The 20,911-nt window shown below is 49.0% G+C and overlaps 2 protein-coding genes and 1 long non-coding RNA gene across 3 annotated transcripts; 2 read left to right on the top strand and 1 right to left on the bottom strand.

The window, feature by feature from the left end:
- The first annotated feature begins 2,625 nt into the window (after positions 1–2,625).
- LOC124703239 (pentatricopeptide repeat-containing protein At5g08510) lies at positions 2,626–4,442 on the top strand. The gene is made up of 2 exons (XM_047235461.1): positions 2,626–3,573; positions 3,774–4,442. The coding sequence occupies exons 1-2, from the start codon at positions 2,626–2,628 to the stop codon at positions 4,377–4,379; spliced, it is 1,554 nt and encodes a 517-aa protein (XP_047091417.1). The 3' UTR covers positions 4,380–4,442.
- A 4,049-nt stretch (positions 4,443–8,491) lies between these two features.
- LOC124684824 (oligopeptide transporter 7-like) lies at positions 8,492–12,143 on the top strand. Its single transcript, XM_047219077.1, has 6 exons — positions 8,492–8,608; positions 8,707–9,283; positions 10,113–10,682; positions 10,765–11,020; positions 11,103–11,285; positions 11,382–12,143. The coding sequence occupies exons 1-6, from the start codon at positions 8,506–8,508 to the stop codon at positions 11,997–11,999; spliced, it is 2,307 nt and encodes a 768-aa protein (XP_047075033.1). The 5' UTR covers positions 8,492–8,505; the 3' UTR covers positions 12,000–12,143.
- Positions 9,121–11,035, bottom strand: LOC124684825. Its single transcript, XR_006997169.1, has 3 exons — positions 10,597–11,035; positions 9,552–10,510; positions 9,121–9,289 (listed from the first exon to the last, which is right to left on the bottom strand). It is a non-coding gene; the product is annotated as an uncharacterized LOC124684825 (long non-coding RNA).
- Positions 12,144–20,911: the final 8,768 nt, after the last annotated feature.

Here is a 20,911-nt window from a genome sequence, read left to right as displayed (position 1 = left end):
AATTAGGTGGAGTGTTTCCTTTCTTCGATAGATTAAGCAATTTTATCTATTTTTATTCACACAAGAAGTTGATTTAAAAAATCACACAAAAGAGACCAAAACCATCTAGCATCTACGTACATAGAGGATGCACACAACCCCAAAGGCCAAAGCATAAGTTCCTCGCCAAAGACGGGGGCAAAATAGATTAAAACCAAACTATTTGGTAGAGAAGCACCTGTCTGAAACTATATATACCATCAGCATCCATGTTTAGCGAGCGGCTTCCTAGCGACTTGCTTGAACTGCTCCCTCTCTGGTCTTCCCTTGAATCACAGAAAGATACTGAGCCGAGTAAGTGTGTACATAAGCACAGACCAACTAAGTCTCTGTAGATTCCAATGAGCCTAGCAGAGCCACACATTTTACACCAGAAAAAAAATCATGGTTATCCAGGATGAGCAAACAAGGATCAAAATGAATATGCGATTTTGGCCGGTTCCACGTGGACCACGTTGCCAGCGAGGCGAGAAGGAATCTCGGACAGGCAGCCAATCACCAAGGAGCAACTCTGCAACGTCAGTGGTGTACCAATCAACATCTCCAAAAATGGTCCTTGTCGAGCTAGGAGAAGCGGTTGCATCTTCTGCTCCCAGAATTGACAGGGTTGCTAGATCCAAATTAACAAGAGCCACTAGCAGCGGCATGGCCGCGTGCATGGCGCGACTGCGACGCACCATGAGTTAGTTGGAGCGTATGGTACACTGGTGTCAAGATAATTAAGACCCAATAGAAGGATCATTATGTCACTGGTTTCAATAAAATATCATGGGCGTCTTGGTGGATCTATAATTAAAATTAGTCATAGTGGGGAGTAATATGGAGTAGTAACACTATGTTACTATCTCTACACTGGGTAGTAACATATGTGTGGTATCATGCAATGTCATATTTATTAGGTTGTAGACTCATCTTTGGGAAGTGTAATGTTACGGTAACATAGCTAGTTACCACCTCAGTCTATTTCTTCATTTATTGTCATATCATGTCACCAAAATGTGTTGAAATGTATGATGTTACTACCTATGTTACTCCTACTATGAGTAATCTAAGTTAACTCTTGGTCAGATTATGTCATCCAATTTATTCGCAATTGGAATTTTTTTTGCTGCAATTGCAACCCCATGTGCAATTCTAAAGTGCACGAATCACGATGCAAATTTAATGGTACCAAAGTCGATGTAGCTCTAACTTAATTATTGGTGTACCTAGAACGATTAAAACCTAATTATCACTAATTTGGCTCGTCTGCTTCTTACTTTTTTCAGAGAGAATTAGCTTGCCCCCAGCTAGAGAAGACCACTCGAGCTAATTAAGCCCACATTTTGGTTCGGTGCATTGACCCCATCCCTGAGGCAAGATCCAAAAAAAAAAACATAACTGAGAGGGGCACTTATGATGATGTTAGGCTAAATGAGAGGGGGCACTAATTGTGAAAATATGGCGGATAAGCTTTGGGAAGAAAATCGAGTGGGGGCATTGGCCCCCATGAGCTATACATTGGATCTGTTCATGCCAATAGGTGTCGCCAAACAGGGTTGAGGGTCCTTTTCGTTAAATTATTTTAGCAATCAAGAAATTGCAGAATTTAGACACCATAGAGCAAACGAAAACACATATTGATGTTTCAAAGGAATTATTGTATGGTTTTACCACACAAAGATAGATCATTTCGTTCAAGAGGAGTGACATATGGAGGCTAATTTTCGTTCATGTTTTTTGGTGGTATTACCTTAGTCTAATGAATGGATTTGACATATGCTCTTGGTATTTTCGACTATATGTTTTTTGTTGGTACAGTTTTGGAAGAGGATTTTTGTTTAGAACTTTGAAAGTAAGGGGATGTTCTTGGTTTTGTATAGGACTGCTTTGGATTCAAGAATTTCCTAAGAATTTTGGAGAATACATTATTTTTCCTATGAAAGCTCCTTCAATCATAAGATTGATGTCACCGAGTCGAAGGGTCCCAAGTGTTGCTTCTTCGCTAGGTTGGCTATTCGGAACAAGCTCTAGAGCTATGTCCGCCTTGCAAAGAGTGGATGGACGCATCAGCTCCCTTTTCAATTGTGCCATTGTCAGCATGAAACAATGAGAGACACATTGTCTTCAGATGTAGTTACTCAAGACGCATTTGGCAGGCCATAGCCTCCCGACTCTCATGCCCTAATCCTCTCTAATGCTTGGGATCTGACCACCCCACGATGCTCCAATATTGACATGCCATTGCAAACAGGACAACCTCATCTGCGAAAGGTCTCCTTCAGCCATCACCCTCATCTCTTGAGAAATCTGGAAGGAAAGAAAATCAATGGGTCTTCAATAACAAGGCATCAATGGTGTGGAAGCTCATGCAAGAAATCAAGGACGAAGGCTAAGCATTTGCTTTTTGTCGATTGCTTAGTCCCCTCAATGTTTGCTCCTCATATATTACTGATAACAAGTCAGGGTTTTTCTTGGGCCTTCCTGCTAAGCCGCTGGACCGTTTTTACTTACTCAATTATGGGCCGACGAGGCCCATTTCGTGGTACAAATTCGTATGGGCCCTTCCGCATCGAAATCGTGCGACGATCTGCGCAGTGTTCATCAATGGAGGAAGCCAAGCGCCTGCACGCGCGCGCGCTCCGCACTGGCTCGCGCCGCCTGCAGCCGCTCCTCCTCCGCGTGCTCGCCGCCGGCGACCACCGCTATGCCGCGGTCCTCCTCGACTCGTACCCTTCCCCGTCACCCCCCGCCGCGGCGGCACTCCACGACCGCATCCTCCAGGCGCTGGCCTCCTCGCGCAGCCCGCTCCTCCTCCCCTCCTTCGCCCGCGCCCACCGCCACGGCCTCATCACCCATCTCTCCTTCACATTCCTCCTCTCCGCCTCCGCCGCCGCCACCTCCCCCCTCTTCGCGCGCTTCGCGCTCTCCTCCCACGCCCTGCTGGTCAAGTCTGGCCACTTCGCCGCCGGCGACCCCTTCCTCGGCTCCGCCCTCGTCTCCTTCTACGCCAAGAACCGCCTCCTGGACCAAGCCAGGCGGGTTTTCGACGAAATGCCGCGCAGGGACACGGCCGTGTACAACGCGCTGCTCTCGGCGTACACGAGGGGCGGCCTCCTCAGCAAGGCGGAGAAGCTGTTCGGGGAAATGCCTGAACGGAACGTGGTTTCGTGGACCGCGATGGTGTCCGGGTACGCGCAGAACGGGCTGCACGCGGAGGCGGTGGAGACGTTCATGGAGATGTGGGAGGGGGCAGGGGTGCAGCCAAATGAACTGACGGTCACCAGCGTGCTGCCTGCTTGCGCGGCTGTTGGAGCGATGGGGCTAGGGAGGAAAGTCGAGAAGTACGCAAAGAGGAAAGGCCACCTCGGGAATGTGTATGTCGCCAATGCAGTGGTGGAGATGTATGCCAAGTGTGGCAACATACGAAGGGCTTGGCGGGTGTTTCAGAGGATCGGTTGCCGGCAAGATCTGTGTTCTTGGAACACAATGATCATGGCATTCGCCGTGCATGGACTGTGGAGGGAAGCACTTGCCTTGTTCCACAAGTTGAGGGTGAGTATTTTTTCCTTGGATAGTTTGTTACTCCCGTGCTTTCGCACTAATACCATAGCATTTCCTTGCAAATTGCTTGCAAAAACATCATCCTACATTTAGTGATTGGTAACCTTAAAGCCATATAGTCGACACCATTATTTCAACATCCCTTTCTCATTTGTCTCGGAGAACCTTAAAGCTTATTTTACTGTGTTCAGATGACAGGGATGAAACCAGATGGTATTACATTTGTTGGAGTCATTTTGGCTTGCACTCATGGAGGTTTGGTGCATGAAGGAAAGCTACTATTCGACTCGATGTACGCAGATTATAATCTTACTCCACGAATTGAGCACTACGGTTGCATGGTTGATCTGCTTGGGCGTGCTGGCCTCCTGAAAGAAGCTTACAGTATGATATGTAGAATGCCAGTGGAGCCTGATGCCGTCATTTGGGGAGCCCTGCTCGGTGCTTGCAGCTTCCATGGCAACATAGAGCTAGCAGAAATAGCAGTGAACAACCTTGTCTTTCTTGAGCCACAAAACACAGGAAACCTAGTGATCCTTTCAAACATATATGCGTCGTCTGGAAAATGGGACGGTGTTGCCCAGGTCTGGAAGTTACTCAAGGAGAAAGACCACAAGAAATCAGCCGGGTACAGCTTCATCGAGTCAGATGGCAGGATGCACAAGTTCCTTGTTGAAGATAAGTCGCATCCAAGATTTGAGGAGGTATACAGAACCCTCGACAGCGTCACAATGCTCATGAAGCCTGTCAAGTCAGAAAATATGCAAGAATTGGAGAGCTGTTTCTGTCACCTGTAGTAGAATCTAAACCCCTAGAGACGGCATGCAAGAGAGAGATAAAGCGACCTGGGATTGCCCATTTGAAACGCTTGCTCTTATCTTCAGCACCAAAGACCTGCAAAGTGATTCACAGAGGCGGTAATAGAAGAGATGACGGATCAAGTAAATGCATAGCACCACCTGGACGCCAACTCTTCTCTAAATGCTATAGATCAAAAGGGTGTTTATGATGTGCTTACTTATGTGCTTGCCATTAGGAGGTGCAGACAACTGGAGAACTGCACACAAAGTGTACTGAGATATTGGCCAAGAAGGTACATCTATTTATTCTTGAACAGTGAGGAGTTCCATGATAAGTAAATGAGCATGAACTGCAGATATACAATGAGGTTGAGTTTATGTGCTCCGTTGCTGCCACATCTTGTAGCATGTTGAGCAGAGGTGGAGCGAACCCGCTTTCTGAGCCTGGGCAGGGTATAGCTGAAGAAACATCCTTGGCATTCGCTGCGACGGAACTGCTGCCGCCTAGATGAGGTTCACTGGCCGGAGGTGGCTTCGTCAGTTTGGTTGTGCATCTAATATGCTACTCGTAGGTGTTCTTCTGTACCCGTCTATTTTCCTTGCTAAACAGTATTTCCTGACTTATTTTCTAATCTACTGTAGAAAAGTAGCTGCAGATATGAAAAAGAAAAGAAAAGTCGGCTAAATGCTAGACATACAATGCGTGCTTAGTGAAACGGGATTATAGTCCATCGGAATGCCAAGCACAACCCGATGAGAAATTTATGCCTTACCACAGTGGCAGTCTGAGTTGGAGGACCGGGAAGGTCGCTGCGCCATATGCCGGCTCGAATTTCTTGGTATTTCAATCTGAACTGATTTCAATTTCAGAAATTTCGCAAAATTTAAAAGTCTTAACCTGGAAATGCAACTGTAATATAATGCACAAACTGAACCATTGTTAATGTAGTGGACAGCGAGTGCCTCGATTGAACCTCGAGGCTGCCCCTGCTCTGTCAGAAAATAAAATAAAGTAAAATTTTAAAATATGTGTCAATAATGCAAATGCAACTGTAATATGACCCGCGAGGATGACCTGATCGTAATGAAGCCTGTCAGCTTGCAACCACTCTTGTCAGGAAGTAGCCTTTTTTGGTTCTTCTGGAATAAGAATGACCCACCAAGCCTTGGCCCTCACAGTCCTGCTGGTTTGTAGTGCCATGAGATCCACATCCTGCCGCCGGCCTCACACGCATATAGTGCTTGCATGACCTCACCAGTAACAAATATTAATGGGAATAATAGATGATTATGCCTATGTGTAGTAGTATAGTACTGTTGGTTGGTCATCTCCTCCTTGGTGCTTTGATGGCCACCTCATAGAGACTTGCTAGAGCTTGGTAAAATATGGCACACTCCTGTAGCAGACTTCTGAAACTAATTTAGTTACAGGCTTACAGCTAGGGCTCCACCGTAGAATGAGTCGCTAGCTCCCTATAAATAGTCCCGCCTGCTTCATCATACATGCACCAGTTAAGCAACTGCTAAGCTCATCTCCCCCTTGTTCCTTTACCTCCTCTTGCTTCATCTTTCTTTAGAGTCTGCTAATGGCTTCCTCTCTTAAGATCGCCGTCGTTGTTGCCATTTGTGCTCTGATGGTGTTAGGGCAGTCACCTTCCGTCGACGGTTGTGGCCTTGATTGTTGGCCGCTGTGCTGGTGCAAGAAACCTGCTCAGCATCGGCATCTGCTACAAAGCCCCCGCCGGATGGGCGAAGACGTTCGTGGGCGTGGAAGTTTGCTCGGCCAGGTCTGACGCCAAGCATGGATGGACCAGGACGAATGCATGCGCCTACATGAGCGTTGTTATTTCTTGTTTCAAGTTATGTGTTTTTACTTTTTTACTTCCATATAATTCCTCTATCCCACGGAAGTTGTCTAGAGTTGTTAAAATTTAGATGTATCAGACACTATCTAGTGTGGATACATCCAAATTTTAATAAATCCACGGCAAATTTCATAGGATGGTGGAGTGTTATTAATAAAGTGAATGGTCTCGAACTGTTGATCGCTCCAATTGAGGCATATTTGATTCCATTTAGTCTGGCTCTTCCGCGTTAATTAGATTCTTGGGACTAATCAGATGCATATTTGATTCCATTTAAATCCTTGTGTTACTATGCGTGCGTTTGTGTTTGTTTTTCCCTTGTATATCTATACTGTAGATTGTAACTATCCTCAAAATTTATCTACATTTCATATGGACATAGTGAGGCTACTAGGTTATCTATCATCCTCTCCCCCGCGTCGCCCTCCTCTGGCGACCGGGGGGAACCCTAGCCGCCGCCGCCCCTAGGCCCCCACCCCCTCGCTCCCCTACCTCGCCGCCGCCGGGAGGGGCCGCGCAAGCCGCGCGCTCCCCGGGGAAGGTGGCGGCGGGGCGGTTTTCTTCCCTCCTGCGTCCCTGGTGAGAGGGAGCTCACTCGGGCGCGGCGACGGGGACGGGCGCGGCGTCGGCGGGGGCACGGTGACGGCGACGGGCGCGGCTGGCTGCAGGCGGCGCTTGGTGGCCGTGCGGAATCGCGGGCCATCCGGGCCCGATCTTGGCCGCGATGGGCGGCGCGGCGGCGTGGTGCTGGGCATGTGCGACGGCTGGGCTGGCAGCGTGGGCGGTGGAGCCAGCCGAAGGCCATGGCGGCGGTGCTGGTTCTGGTGGCTGCGGCGATGGGCGGGCCCCGATCTGGGCCTGTTTGGCTGTGCGGTGGCGGCTTCAGATGGTGTGGGGTGTTCACGTCTGCGGACTTCGGTGGTCGTCCTCGAGCCCCGTGTCGGTGTTGTCGGCGTCCCCTCTATGTGGCGTTCCGGCGGCGCCCACGGTGATCTTCGGCGGTTCTCCGTTGGCTTCGGGCTGTGCTGCCCTCTGCGCGTCGGCGACTACGGGTTGGCCGGAGGTTGCTCGGCCGGTTGGAGATGGTGGTTTGTGCCGGTCCTTGTTGGCGGGCGCGAGGTCTTGGAACTCTTCGCTGGGCGAAAGCTCTGTCTTGGCGGCCGGCCAGGACCGACGACGGTGACGCCTGTGGGCACCGCATACTTCTTGAAGGCGGGTGTTTCTTGTTCTCCGCTCGGGTTCTCCGGGGGAAACCCTAGATCCCTCGCGGGATCGGGCGTGGGCGGCGCTCTTGCGTCGTTTTGCCTCTTGGGGCCTCGCTTTGGATGTCCACCGGACAAAGGGACTTGTGGAGTGTTTTGGTGGTTTTTCGGCGGAGGCGGGTTCGTCTTCGGCCAGGCGGGGCGCGGCCTCGGGGCCGGTGGTAGTTGGAGCGGTGGCTCCGGTCTTTCGCCTCCGCCTGTTGCGTTGAGGTGTGGTGTCGACCTGGCTGGTCGTCGACCCGTGTGGAGCGCAGCCTCAGGGCTGGCGTGTGGTGTCGTGTCGTAACGATTTTCGGCCTGTTTTCCTCATAAACGGGCCAACTCTTTTCTCCTATATCAATGAAGGCAAAGCTTTTGCCTCGGTTCAAAAAAAATACTACCTCCGTCCCAAGGAATAAGGCGCACACGTATTCTAATGCAAACTTTGACCATAAAAAATGAGCAACAAAATCATTGCTATATTATATGTAATTAGTATCGTTGGATTTGTATTGAAAAACACTTTCTAATGATGTTAATTTCATACAAATAATCTTTATACATTTGAAGTAATTCTTAGTCAAACGAAAAGCACGTAAAACGGCGCGCCTTATTCCTTGAATCGGAGGTAGTATCTATCATCCTCTCGCCCCTCGTGCCCTGGCCCCAGACGAATTTCATATTCCCTCGCAATGCCAAACGCAGCCCGATGAGAAATGCACGTGGAATGGTACACTCCTCGATTTAGACCACGTCGGTCACACTCCTGCAGATTCGCTGAACCTGGCCGGGAATTGGCGATGTACTAGTTGATAGATTTCGTCGTTCCGAGTCCAAATACAAATGGTATTTGTCCAAACGTCCATTTCGCACAATAAAATACGCACACCAATTAGATCGAAGATCGAATCCAAGTCCAAATTACTAACAGCAACAATGCAGCGACAGCTGAACTGTGGACCCAGGAGAGGCAGGCACTCACTGGCTCACGGCCGCGCGACCATCCCCCGTCTAGCCATGGCGTCCTCCTCCCGCCACGAACACCAAGGCCAAGAGGAAGAAGAAGATCAAGAGCACCAAGAACACCACGGCCATGGCCATGAGATCACCTCCCCACTCCGTAAGCGCCGCCGTCGCCACAACATGAACTGATCCTCCTCTTCTTATATGCAACTTCTGCTATTGCTGACCATTGTTCTCTACTCCCAATACTTGCAGTGCGGCCACCGCCGTCAACCTCACGGACCTCACCGGAGCCCCAAGAGGAGGAGAACTCGCCGATCGAGCAGGTGGCGCTGACGGTGCCGGTGGGCGACGACCCGGACACCCCCGTGCTCACCTTCCGGATGTGGGTGCTCGGCACGGCATCCTGCTGCGTGCTCTCCTTCCTCAACCAGTTCTTCTGGTACCGCAAGGAGCCGCTCACCATCACCGCCATCTCTGCTCAGATCGCGGTCGTGCCGCTCGGCCACCTCATGGCGGCGGCGCTTCCCGAGCGCGCCTTCTTCCGCGGCAGGCCGTACGAGTTCACCCTCAACCCGGGGCCATTCAACGTGAAGGAGCACGTGCTGATCACCATCTTCGCCAACGCTGGCGCCGGCACTGTCTACGCCATACACATCGTCACCGCCGTCCGCGTGTTCTACGGCAAGCAGCTCACCTTCTTCGTCTCCCTCCTCATCGTCCTCACCACCCAGGTGCTCGGCTTTGGCTGGGCAGGCATATTCCGGCGGTACCTTGTAGAGCCGGCCACCATGTGGTGGCCGTCCAACCTCGTCCAGGTCTCCCTCTTCAGGTACACCTGTCAGGCGAACAACTTGTCATTTTCAACTACTGGTAAATTACATGGCATCATCCAATTAGCTTGTTTTTGGTTGATTAACTCCTCGATAGAACTGTACAAGTACAACTCAAACAAAGGTTTTCTTCTTGAAAAGATTTATCTACGTTTGGTGCCTTGCCAGTGTTCGTGATGCGTGTAAGCAACGTATGCTTTACAAGTAGGAATTTTGAATTTTGAGCAACTTGTAATAAGCTATTGTTAATGTGAAGAAGTAGCTAACCTGCTGTGGGTCATCACTCATCACACGTCGTGGTGGCCCCCTGATTAGCATGAAAGAGGCCAAGGTCATGACAGGCCCGCTGCCTATAAGAAAATGACATGATTGCAACAGCTTGGACTCTTGAAAGATTCTAAGGAACATTTTGGAACTTGAGTCTGAAAAAAAAGGAACTCTAATGAAGGATTAAACTTCTCAAATTGACAAAGATTAATATGAAAAGCTTCCAGCATCTGGCCTCTCAGAGTTTGTGGCAGGCCATCTTTATTTGTCAAGCCTAGCATCTTTGCTGTACCAACTGGGTCTTACGCTCATGTCTTCTTTATTAAATCCACATGGACAGAGTGAAATGAAGAACTCTATCTCCTAGATAGCCGGTGGTCATCTCAAGAAAATGCAGGGAGATAACAGGCAGGACAAGATTAGAAAGAATATTTACTGTCAAATTAACCTTGGGAGGAATATTTGTATGATGATCAAAGAAATCAACGTTAAAAAAGAACAATGAAAATGCATAATATTCCCTGAAAATAACTTACACATTTGCAATGTGTTGTTCATCAGGGCACTTCATGAGAAGGAAGAGCGCAGAAAAGGTGGCTTCACGCGCAACCAGTTTTTCATGGTGGCCTTCACCGGTAGCTTCATATACTATATCTTCCCAGGCTACCTGTTCCAGATGCTCACCTCCCTCTCCTGGATCTGCTGGGTCTTCCCCTACTCTGTGCTTGCCCAGCAGCTCGGCTCAGGGCTCCATGGCCTCGGCATTGGCGCGATCGGTCTTGACTGGGCTTCTATTTCCAGCTACCTTGGGAGTCCTCTTGCCAGCCCCTGGTTTGCCACTGCAAACGTCGCTGCAGGCTTCTTCATCGTCATGTACATAATCACACCCATTGCCTACTGGTTTAATTTCTATAAGGCACAGACCTTCCCCATCTTTTCTTCTGGTCTCTTCACATCAACTGGGCAGAAGTACAACATCTCAGCCATTGTAGACTCCCATTTTCATTTTGACATAGAGGCCTATGAGAAAAATGGTCCACTATACCTTAGCACTGTCTTCGCTGTCACGTATGGTGTCGGTTTCGCAGCCCTGACAGCAACAATCGTTCATGTTCTCCTCTTCCACGGAAGGTAACTTCTGTCAAAAGTTTGTCAGTCCGTAGTGCAAAATTGCTTAGTTGCAGTAGCTAAGAACTGTGATGCTTGTGTCCAGTGAAATATTGAAGTTAAGCAAATCAGCTTTTCAAGAGAAACGGGTGGATATACACACAAAACTTATGAGGAGATATAAGCAGGTCCCTGAGTGGTGGTTCATCTGCATCCTTATTGCTAACATTTTCATCACCATCTTTGCTTGTGAATACTACATTGAGAAACTCCAGTTGCCCTGGTGGGGTGTATTGCTGGCATGTGCCATTGCCTTTTTCTTTACCCTCCCAATTGGAATTATCACAGCAACGACAAACCAGGTACGGATTCTACGAACTTTCATATCACACCACACAGCTCCAGAGCACCAGTTCTGCAATTCACAAATTTCCCTGGATTCAGACTCCTGGACTAAACATCATTACTGAGTACATCATCGGGTACTTGTACCCTGGACGGCCTGTTGCGAATATGTGCTTCAAGGTATATGGTTTTATCAGCATGAAACAGGCTCTGGAGTTTCTGCAAGATTTTAAGTTGGGGCATTACATGAAGATTCCTCCAAGGATCATGTTTATGGCTCAGGCAAGCTTTATTATTCGTGTAATTTATCTGCCATTTCTACTCCAAAAGGTCTTTTCTATTGTGTGTGTCATGAAGGAAATTCTTCGAACATGGCAGGTGGTCGGAACTTTGATTGCGGCATTTGTGTACCTTGGAACAGCATGGTGGCTGATGGACACAATCCCCAACATCTGCAACATTGAGCTCCTCTCAGCGGACAGCCCCTGGACCTGTCCTGCTGATCATGTCTTCTATGATGCATCGGTCATATGGGGTCTCATTGGCCCGCGCAGAATATTCGGGGACTTAGGAACTTACTCAGCAGTGAACTGGTTCTTCTTAGGGGGAGCTATTGCCCCACTCCTTGTCTGGCTCGCGCACAAGGCATTCCCAGGCCAGAAGTGGATCCTACTCATCAACATGCCCGTGATGATCGCTGCCACCAACCAGATGCCACCCGCCACTGCGGTTAACTACAGTGCATGGATACTTGTTGGGTTTTTGTCAGGTTATGTGGTCTATAAATATAGACGTGACTGGTGGGAGAGGCACAATTATCTGCTTTCAGCTGCACTAGATGCTGGGTTGGCATTCATGGCCGTTTTGATTTACTTATGTCTAGGCTTGGAGAACATCAGCTTGAAATGGTGGGGCAATGACTTGGATGGATGTCCCCTGGCTTCTTGTCCCACTGCCAAGGGTATATTTGTGGAGGGATGCCCGGTATACCACTGAACAATCTCTTCATGTGTGCCACAGGCAGTCCCTGTAGATACTGGAAAGTGTCAATGAACACGATGAGAAATTCGGGTTTTTGTATTATATTGTTCAAAGTTCGATTCATAGTGACAATCTTAGTAGTAATTGCCTAACAAAACGATTTTAGCAGCAATAGGTGTTAGTTTCAGTGGAAGACATATGCTATCAAGTTCCTTGAGAAAAATACACAAAATAAAATAAGAAGTTTTAGCCGCAGTCTATAGAACTCACATAGCACTAAATTCAGATGAGTGTTCCAATTATCACTTGTATTGAACACTTTACCAAATAGCTGACAAAGATTCCCCAAGAATCCGGTCCGCAAAAAAGCTGCCGTCTCAAAATCTTTCCGACAACATCATATATTGGCTCAGAAAGGTTATCTGGTAAAGGAACCTACCTGAGGATCACCATCTCCCTCAAGACTGCAGCCCCTTCGTCAAAGCGCTTGTGATTGCGTTATCTGGTGGTGGCACGGTCATCTTCACCATCAATCTCCATTTGATCTGACCCTCAGTCCTGACACAGCACACCAGGCTATCTTATCACCTAAGTGGCGTGTTTGGATTGCACCCTGCCCGCGCGTGACATTTCGAGCATAGATTCGCATGCCTCGACAGATTTCGCCTCCTTCCTTGCAACAAGCCTCGATCACCGCTGAATATCTAACACCTACATTATCCCGACCGGATGCTGCACCCCATAATCATTTTTCGCGAAAACGCAAAAGCCTTGCATTTCGATGCATTGATAGATAAAGAAGAGTTTATGTACAAATCCGAGCACGGACACAACACGCCGTACAACTCGACCCAAGGAAAACTAATCTAGGGGAGTAGCTGGCGCACACCCCGGGCTCCCGCGTCCGCCCATTGCTGCGCCTCGGCCACTAAGTCGTTGAACAAGGATGTCACCGAAGGTCGCACGTTGTCAAAGACCACCGCGTTCCGATGCTTCCAGATCCACCAAGCCGTAAGCATGATAACCGACGAAGTGCCCTTGCGCAGGCCGGCGAGGGCGGTCCGCACCGCCTGCGACCACCACTCCGCGAAGTCACCCTCAACCGTGGGAGGGCCCGAGGTGGATCGTATCCACGACGGAACCTCAAACCAAACCGTCCCGGAGAAGGAGCATCCCGTGAGCGGATGGCTCATTGTCTCGACAGATTGGTCACATAACGGGCATGTAGGCGCGTGCGGGAGTCCGCGACGTGCCAGCCTTTCCCCCGTCCAGCATCCGTCGAGGCAGGCCAGCCATATGAAGAACTTCACCCTAGGCGGCGCCCGGGATTTCCGGCTAAGCTTCCAGGAGCTTGAGATGACCGCCCACCGGAAGAGGGTGTCATAACGAGGAGCTGGCCGAGTACCGGCCATCCGTCGTCCAACGCCAAATCAGCCTATCTGGGCCCGCCGATAGCTGGGTGTCCCGAGTCCGCCCCACAGCCGTACGTACGCCACGGTGCTAGGGCGCTCGGTGCACCAACTATGTCGGGGATCCGAGAACGTGCGACCAACGCCTCTCGGACCGTGCGAGCCTTCCGCCGACGCTTCGGTACTAGGGCGTACACCTCCGGCGCCATCTCCTTGATGGACCTGCCGTCCAGCCACCTGTCTTCCCAGAAGAGGGCGGATTCCCCGTTGCCGACCACCATGTAGGTGGAGGCCGCGAAGACATCCAGCTCCGTCTTCGAGAAGTGCATATCCAGCCCGCGCCATGGTCGCAGGGGATCAGTGCGCATCCGCCAGATCCATCTCACCCTGAGGCTGATGGCAGTGCGCTCAAGGTCTGGGATTCCCAAGCCCCCCGGCCCGCAGCCGGCCTGCACACCCGCGCCCGGTTGACGTGGCGGTGCCCACCGTTGGCATCCGCCCTGCCCGTCCATAAGAATCCTCTCAAGATCTTATACACCCGCTTTAGTGCTTTCTTGTGGATGCCCGGCACCATCAACCGATGTAGAGGGATCGCCGCTAGGACCGAACGGATCAGCGTCGGACGTCCCGCCCTAGGCATCATCGATGCCTTCCAGTGGGTAGTTTGTCGACCAGGGCGGTCTACCAGGGGCTGGAATGATGCAGCCGTCGACCTTCTGATGGACAGCGGGATGCCAAGGTATCTCACCGGGAAAGGCGCCAGCTGACACTCCATGAGTTCAGCTGCGCCCACAGACTCCTCATCCGAGCAGGCGATCGGAGAGACAGAGCACTTAGCAAAGTTGGTACGCAACCCTGATGCATGACCAAAGAGCTCCAGGATACCGCGTACAGCACGCAGTTCCGTCTCATCTGGATGGCAGAAGATCACCACATCGTCTGCATAAAGCGATACCGACGTCACTAAATCCCGTCGCGCTAAACGTCTCAGAATCCCTAGCTCCATCACCTTAGCTAGCATCCTGTTGAGCGAGTTCATCATCAGAATGAACAGCGCTGGCGACAGGGGGTCTCCCTGTCTCAGGCCCCGTCGATGCCAAATCGGGGGGCCTGGCTCGCCGTTGAGCATCACCCTAGTACTCGCCGTAGATAGGAGAATGGACACCAGTTCGCGGAACCTTGGTCCAAAGCCTACCTTGCGGAGGATCTCCAAGAGGAAACCCCACGAGACGGAATCGAAGGCGCGGGCGATGTCCGAGCTTAAGCATCACCCGCGGCTGCTTCTCCCGGTGTAGGAACCGAGCGATCTGCCGGACCAACATAAAGTTGTCGTGGATGCACCGTTTGCGAATGAACGCGCATTGATTGCGATCCACCGGCGACTCCATCCGAGGGGCAAGACGCGTAGCGAGCGCCTTAGCAACCGAGTTTGGCGAAGATATGGATCAGGCTGATCGGCTCGTAGTCGCCTAACGCAGCCGCATCCGGACGCTTAGGCAGCAGGATTAGCGGGGCCTGGTTAAGGCCTTGGAACCCGCGCCCACACAGCGTGAACAGCTTATCGAAGGCAGCCATGAAGTCGCCTTTCACCACGCCCCAACACTTTTGGAGGAACTCAGCCGTGAACCCATCGGGCCCGGGCGCCTTGCCCACATGCAGTCGCCGGATCACCTCCCAGATCTCGTCTTACGTGAACGCAGCCTCCAACTCCGAGAGATCCTCAGAGTGGGTGTCCAGGAAGTCCAAGTCCAGCGAATGCTGTCTCTCCTCCGAGGTTCCAAGCAGGCCTTCGAAGTGTGCGAAAGCAGCTCCAGCCATCGTCGCATGGTCAGAGGTAACCGCGCCTTCCACCTGCAGGCTGTGGATCACGTTCTTCTGGCGGTGGTAAGCTGCGTGCTGGTGGAAAAAGGCCGTGTTAGCGTCCCCTTCCTTGAGCCACGCGATCTTGGCCCGCTGCCTAGCCATGGTGCGCTCTAGAGAGGCCAGACCCAGGTAAGCATGTTTGAGGTGTGCCCTGAGTCGGCGTTCGTCTGGTGACAGCTATCTAGTCTCCATGGCCACATCCAACCTCAGGACGACCTCCCGCGCTATCATCAGCTGCAGTTTGACACAACCGACCTTCTTGTCACTCCAGCTCATCAGACTGCGTGCCGTGCGTTTTAGTTTAGCGGTGAGCCGCCGGAAGGGGTCCGGGTCCCCCTCCACAACATCCCAGGCGCTCCGCACAGCCTCCTCGAAGCCCTCTAAGCGAAGCCAGAACCGTTCGAACTGGAACCGCCTTGGTCCTGAGGACTTGGTGGTGCAGTCCAGTAGGAGTGGGCAGTGGTCAGCCACCACCGTCGCCAAGCAGCGCAGCATGCAGCTACTATGCAGCTCCTCCCAAGCAGCCGTGACAAACACCCGATCCAGCCGGACAAGAGTGGGCGTTTCCCTCTCGTTAGACCACGTATAGCGTCGCCCGTGAAGGTAGATCTCCTTCAGCTCGCAGTCATTCAAGAAGCGTCGAAATCTTCCCATCATCCTACGGTTTAGGTTGCCGTTGTTCTTGTCCTCATCACGATAGATCGAGGTTAAAATCCCCGCAGAGAGCCCACGGTCCAGGGTGACCCCTCGCGGACATCGCGAAGTTCCTCTAAGAAGGCGACCTTGTCGGCCTCGGCCGCGGTCCATAGACACACGTCAACCACCATCCAGAGCCACCACCCACCGGGGAGACCCTAGCTGTGACACTATTAGCCCCGTAATGGGCGCTATCGAGCTGCACCACACGGCTAGTCCAAGCCACAATGATCCCCCCTAGTATCAGTCGCCGGCAAGCAGAAGTAAGCATCAAAGTCTGCGCCTAGCGCCTCAATAACAATCGCATGGGTTACAACAGATAGCTTTGTCTCCTGGAGACATACAATGGACGCACCCGTAGTGTTCACAACACTCCTAACACCCGTACGCCTTGCGCGATCATTGAGGCCTCGCACATTGGCCACCAGCACCTTAGGTTCGTACAACATCGGAACAGCTTAAGACACCCGTGGACCACCGTCGGGGTCGGGCCTCGATGAGGCGACCACCCGTCATCCCCAACAGCGGTGGGGAACATCCTCGGATCGTCGAGAGCGACCACCCATAGAACTCCGCGATCGCCTCAATCATGTCATCCGTCAGGGGCAGCTCGTACATCTTATGATAGGCTTCCAGGGCCGCCTCCGATGGCGCCTTGATGTCTACGTTCCCCCTCCTTTCCTGTAGACAGTGTTGGGCCCCCAAGAGCAGAGGTTTGTAGAACAGCAGCAAGTTTTCCCTTAAGTGGATCACCCAAGGTTTATCGAACTCAGGGAGGAAGAGGTCAAAGATATCCCTCTCATGCAACCCCGCAACCACAAAGCAAGAAGTCTCTTGTGTCCCCAACACACCTAATAGGTGCACTAGTTCGGCGAAGAGATAGTGAAATACGGGTGGTATGAATAAGTAGTAGCAACGGTGCCGTGAAAATAGCTTGTCGGCGTGTAGTTGATGGTGGTAGTATTGCAGCAGTAGTAACGCGATAGAAACGAGTAAACAAGCGGTAGTAACTCGGCAGTATTTAGGAACAAGGCCTAGGGATTACACTTTCACTAGTGGACACTCTCAACATTGATCACATAACAGAATAGATAAATGCATACTCTACACTTTTGTTGGATGATGAACACATTGCGTAGGATTACACGAACCCTCAATGCCGGAGTTAACAAGCTCCACAATAATGCTCATGTTTTAGTAACCTTTAGTGTAAGATAGATCAACGAGACTAAACCAAGTACTAGCATAGCATGCACACCGTAACCTTCATGCATATGTAGGAGGAATAGATCACATCAATATTATCATAGCAATAGTTAACTTCGCAATCTACAAGAGATCATGATCATAGCATAAACCAAGTACTAACACGGTGCACACACTCGTCGCCTTTACACACGTGCAGGGAGGAATAGAACTACTTTAATAACTTTGCTAGAGTAGCACATAGATAGTAGTGATACAAACTCATATGAATCTCAATCATGTAAAGCAGCTCATGAGATTATTGTATTGAGGTACATGGGAGAGAGATGAACCACATAGCTACAGCGAAGCCCTCAGCCTCGGGGGTGGATTACTCCCTCCTCATCATGGAGGCAGCGATGGTGGTGAAGATGGCGGTGAAGATGGCGGTGGAGACGGCTCCGGGGGAAATTCCCCGTCCCGGCAGGGTGCCGGAACAGAGAGTTCTGTCCCCCGAATTTGACTTTCGCGATGGCGGCGGCTCTGGATGGGTTTCCGTCTCGTGGTTCTTTCCGTCGATGTTTTTAGGTCACGACGGCTTATATAGGCGAAGAATCGGAGTCGGAGGGGCCACGGGCTGCCCAAACCATAGGGGCGCGCCCCCTGGCCGCGCCGGGTGTGGTGTGGGCCCCCCGGCACCTCTCCGGCCCTTCTCCGGTGCTCGGAAGCTTCGCGAAATTATAAGATCCCCGGAGTTGATTTCGTCCGATTCCGAAAATATTTCCTTACTAGGATTTCTGAAACCAAAAACAGCGAGAAAACAACAATCGGCCTTTCGGCATCTCGTCAATAGGTTAGTTCCGGAAAACGCATAAAAATGATATAAAGTGTGAACAAAATATGTTGGTATTGTCATAAAACAAGCATGGAACATAGGAAATTATAGATACGTTGGAGACGTATCGGCATCACTAAGCTTAGTTCCTACTCGTCCTCGAGTAGGTAAACGATAAAAGATAATTTCGAGGTGACATGCTACCAACATAATCTTAATCATACTATTGTAAAGCATATGAGATGAATGCAGCGATTCAAAACAATGTTAATGCAATGAGTAAACAATTGAATCATATAGCAAAGACTTTTCATGAATAGTACTTTCAAGACAAGCATCAATAAGTCTTGCATAAGAGTTACTCATAAAGCAACAAATTCTTAGTAGAGACATTGAAGCAACACTATGGAAGATAAAGTTTAAGCAGTTGCTTTCAACTTGTAACATGTATATCTCATGGATAGTTGTCAATGCAAAGCAATATAACAAGTGCAGTAAGCAAGTATGTAAGAATCAATGCACAGTTCACACAAATGTTTGCTTCCTGAGGTGGAGAAAGATAGGTGAACTGACTCAACATAAAAGTAAAGAGAATGGTCCTTCAAAGAGGAAAAGCATCGATTGCTATATTTGTGATAGAGCTTTGGTTTTTGAAAACATAAAGAGAGCATAAAAGTAAAATTTTGAGAGGTGTTTGTTGTTGTCAACGAATGGTAGTGGGCACTCTAACTACCTCATCAACCGGACTTTCAAGAGCGGCTCCCATGAAGGACGTTATCTCTACCGATAAGGTAGATCATCCCTCTTCTCTTTTGTTTACACATGTACTTTAGTTTAGTTTTTCTTTATTTATGGATGACACTCCTCCCAACCTTTTGCTTACACAAGCCATGGCTAACCGAATCCTCGGGTGCCTTCCAACAATCACATACCATGAAGGAGTGTCTATTTGCAAAATTAAGTTGCTTACCGATGAATCGAGCAAAACATGTGAAGAGAATTATTAATGCAAGTTAATTAATCGGAGCTGGGAACCCCATTGCCAGCTCTTTTTGCAAAATTATTGGATAAGCGGATGAGCCACTAGTCCATTGGTGAAAGTCTCGTCCGAAGTAAATGACAAGATCGAAAGATAAACACCACATACTTCCTCATGAGCTATAAAACATTGACACAAATAAGAGGTGGTAAATTTTGAATTATTTAAAGGTAGCACTCAAGCAATTTACTTTGGAATGGCGGAGAAATACCATGTAGTAGGTAGGTATGGTGGACACAAATGGCATAGTTATTGGCTCAAGGATTTTGGATGCATGAGAAGTATTCCCTCTCGATACAAGGTTTAGGCTAGCAAGGTTATTTGAAACAAACACAAGGATGAACCGGTGCAGCAAAACTCACATAAAAGACATATTGTAAACATTATAAGACTCTACACCGTCTTCCTTGTTGTTCAAAACTCAATACTAGAAATTATCTAGACTTTAGAGAGACCAATTATGCAAACCAAATTTTAGCAAGCTCTATGTATTTCTTCACTAATAGGTGCAAGGTATATGATGCAAGAGCTTAAATAAGAGCACAACAATTGCCAAGTATCAAGTTATTCAAGACATCATACCAATTACTACATGTAGCATTTTCCAATTCCAACCATATAAAAATGAACGAAGCAGTTTTTAACCTTCGCCATGAACACTAAAAGATAAAGCTAAGAACACATGTGTTCATATGAACCAGCGGAGCGTGTCTCTCTCCCACACAAGCATTTATTCAAACAAAAACAAAAACAAAAACAAAAGCACACAGACGCTCCAAGTAAAGTACATAAGATGTGGCCAAATAAAAATATAGTTTCAAGAGAAGGAACCTGATATTTTGTCGATGAAGAAGGGGATGCCTTGGGCATCCCCAAGCTTAGACGCTTGAGTCTTCTTGAAATATGCAGGGGTGAACCACCGGGGCATCCCCAAGCTTAGAGTTTTCACTCTTCTTGATCATAGTATATCATCCTCCTCTCTTGACCCTTGAAAACTTCCTCCACACCAAACTTTAAGCAAACTCATTAGAGGGTTAGTGCATAATCAAAAACTCACATGTTCAGAGGCGACACAATCATTCTTAACACTTCTGGTCATTGCTCAAAGCTACTGGAAGGTAATGGAACAAAGAAATCCACCCAACACAGCGAAAGAAGCAATGCGAAATAAAAGGCAGAATCTGTCAAAAACAGAACAGTCCGTAAAGACGAATTTTAAAATGGCACCAGACTTGCTCAAATGGAAAAACTCAAAACTAATGAAAGTTGCGTACATATCTGAGGATCACTCACGTAAATTGGCATAATTTTCTGAGTTACCTACAGAGAATTAGACCCAGATTCGTGACAGACAGACAATGCTGTTTCTGCGCAGCAATCCAAATCTAGCATCAACTTTACCATAGAGACTTTACTTGGCACAAAAACATGATAAGGAGAGGTTGCTACAGTAGTAAACAACTTCCAAGACACAAATATAAAACAAAGTACTGTAGCAAAATAAACACATGGGTTATCTCCCAAGAAGTTCTTTCTTTATAGCCATTAAGATGGGCTCAGCAGCTTTAATGATGCATTTGCAAGAGATAGTATTTGAAGCAAAAGAGAGCTTCAAGAGGCAAATTCAAAACACATTTAAGTCTAACATGCTTCCTATGAAGAGGAATCTTGTACACAAATGAATTCATGAAGAACAAAGTGACAAGCATAAGAGGATAAAACACGAGTAACTTCAAGATTCTCAACATAAAGAGGGGAAACTTAATATTATTAAGATGCATATAACCATATTTCCCTCTCTCATAATAACTTTCAGTAGCATCATTGATGAAATCCACAATATACCCATCACTTAAAACATTCTTATCATGGTTCATATGCATAGAAGTATCATTAAATT

This window comes from Lolium rigidum, chromosome 1, assembly GCF_022539505.1.
Source record: "Lolium rigidum isolate FL_2022 chromosome 1, APGP_CSIRO_Lrig_0.1, whole genome shotgun sequence".
Lineage (NCBI taxonomy): Eukaryota > Viridiplantae > Streptophyta > Magnoliopsida > Poales > Poaceae > Lolium > Lolium rigidum.
Note: the sequence above shows the minus strand (reverse complement) of the source record. Positions and strands in the feature narration are given on the sequence as shown.

Bases quoted from the DNA above. Each gene is read 5' to 3' on its own strand.
- LOC124703239 (XM_047235461.1), top strand. From the start codon at position 2,626: ATGGAGGAAGCCAAGCGCCTGCACGCGCGCGCGCTCCGCACTGGCTCG. The intron at 3,574-3,773 runs GTGAGTATTTTT...TACTGTGTTCAG, and splicing joins CCTTGTTCCACAAGTTGAGG to ATGACAGGGATGAAACCAGA.
- LOC124684824 (XM_047219077.1), top strand. From the start codon at position 8,506: ATGGCGTCCTCCTCCCGCCACGAACACCAAGGCCAAGAGGAAGAAGAA. The intron at 8,609-8,706 runs GTAAGCGCCGCC...CAATACTTGCAG, and splicing joins TGAGATCACCTCCCCACTCC to TGCGGCCACCGCCGTCAACC. The intron at 11,286-11,381 runs GCAAGCTTTATT...CGAACATGGCAG, and splicing joins GGATCATGTTTATGGCTCAG to GTGGTCGGAACTTTGATTGC.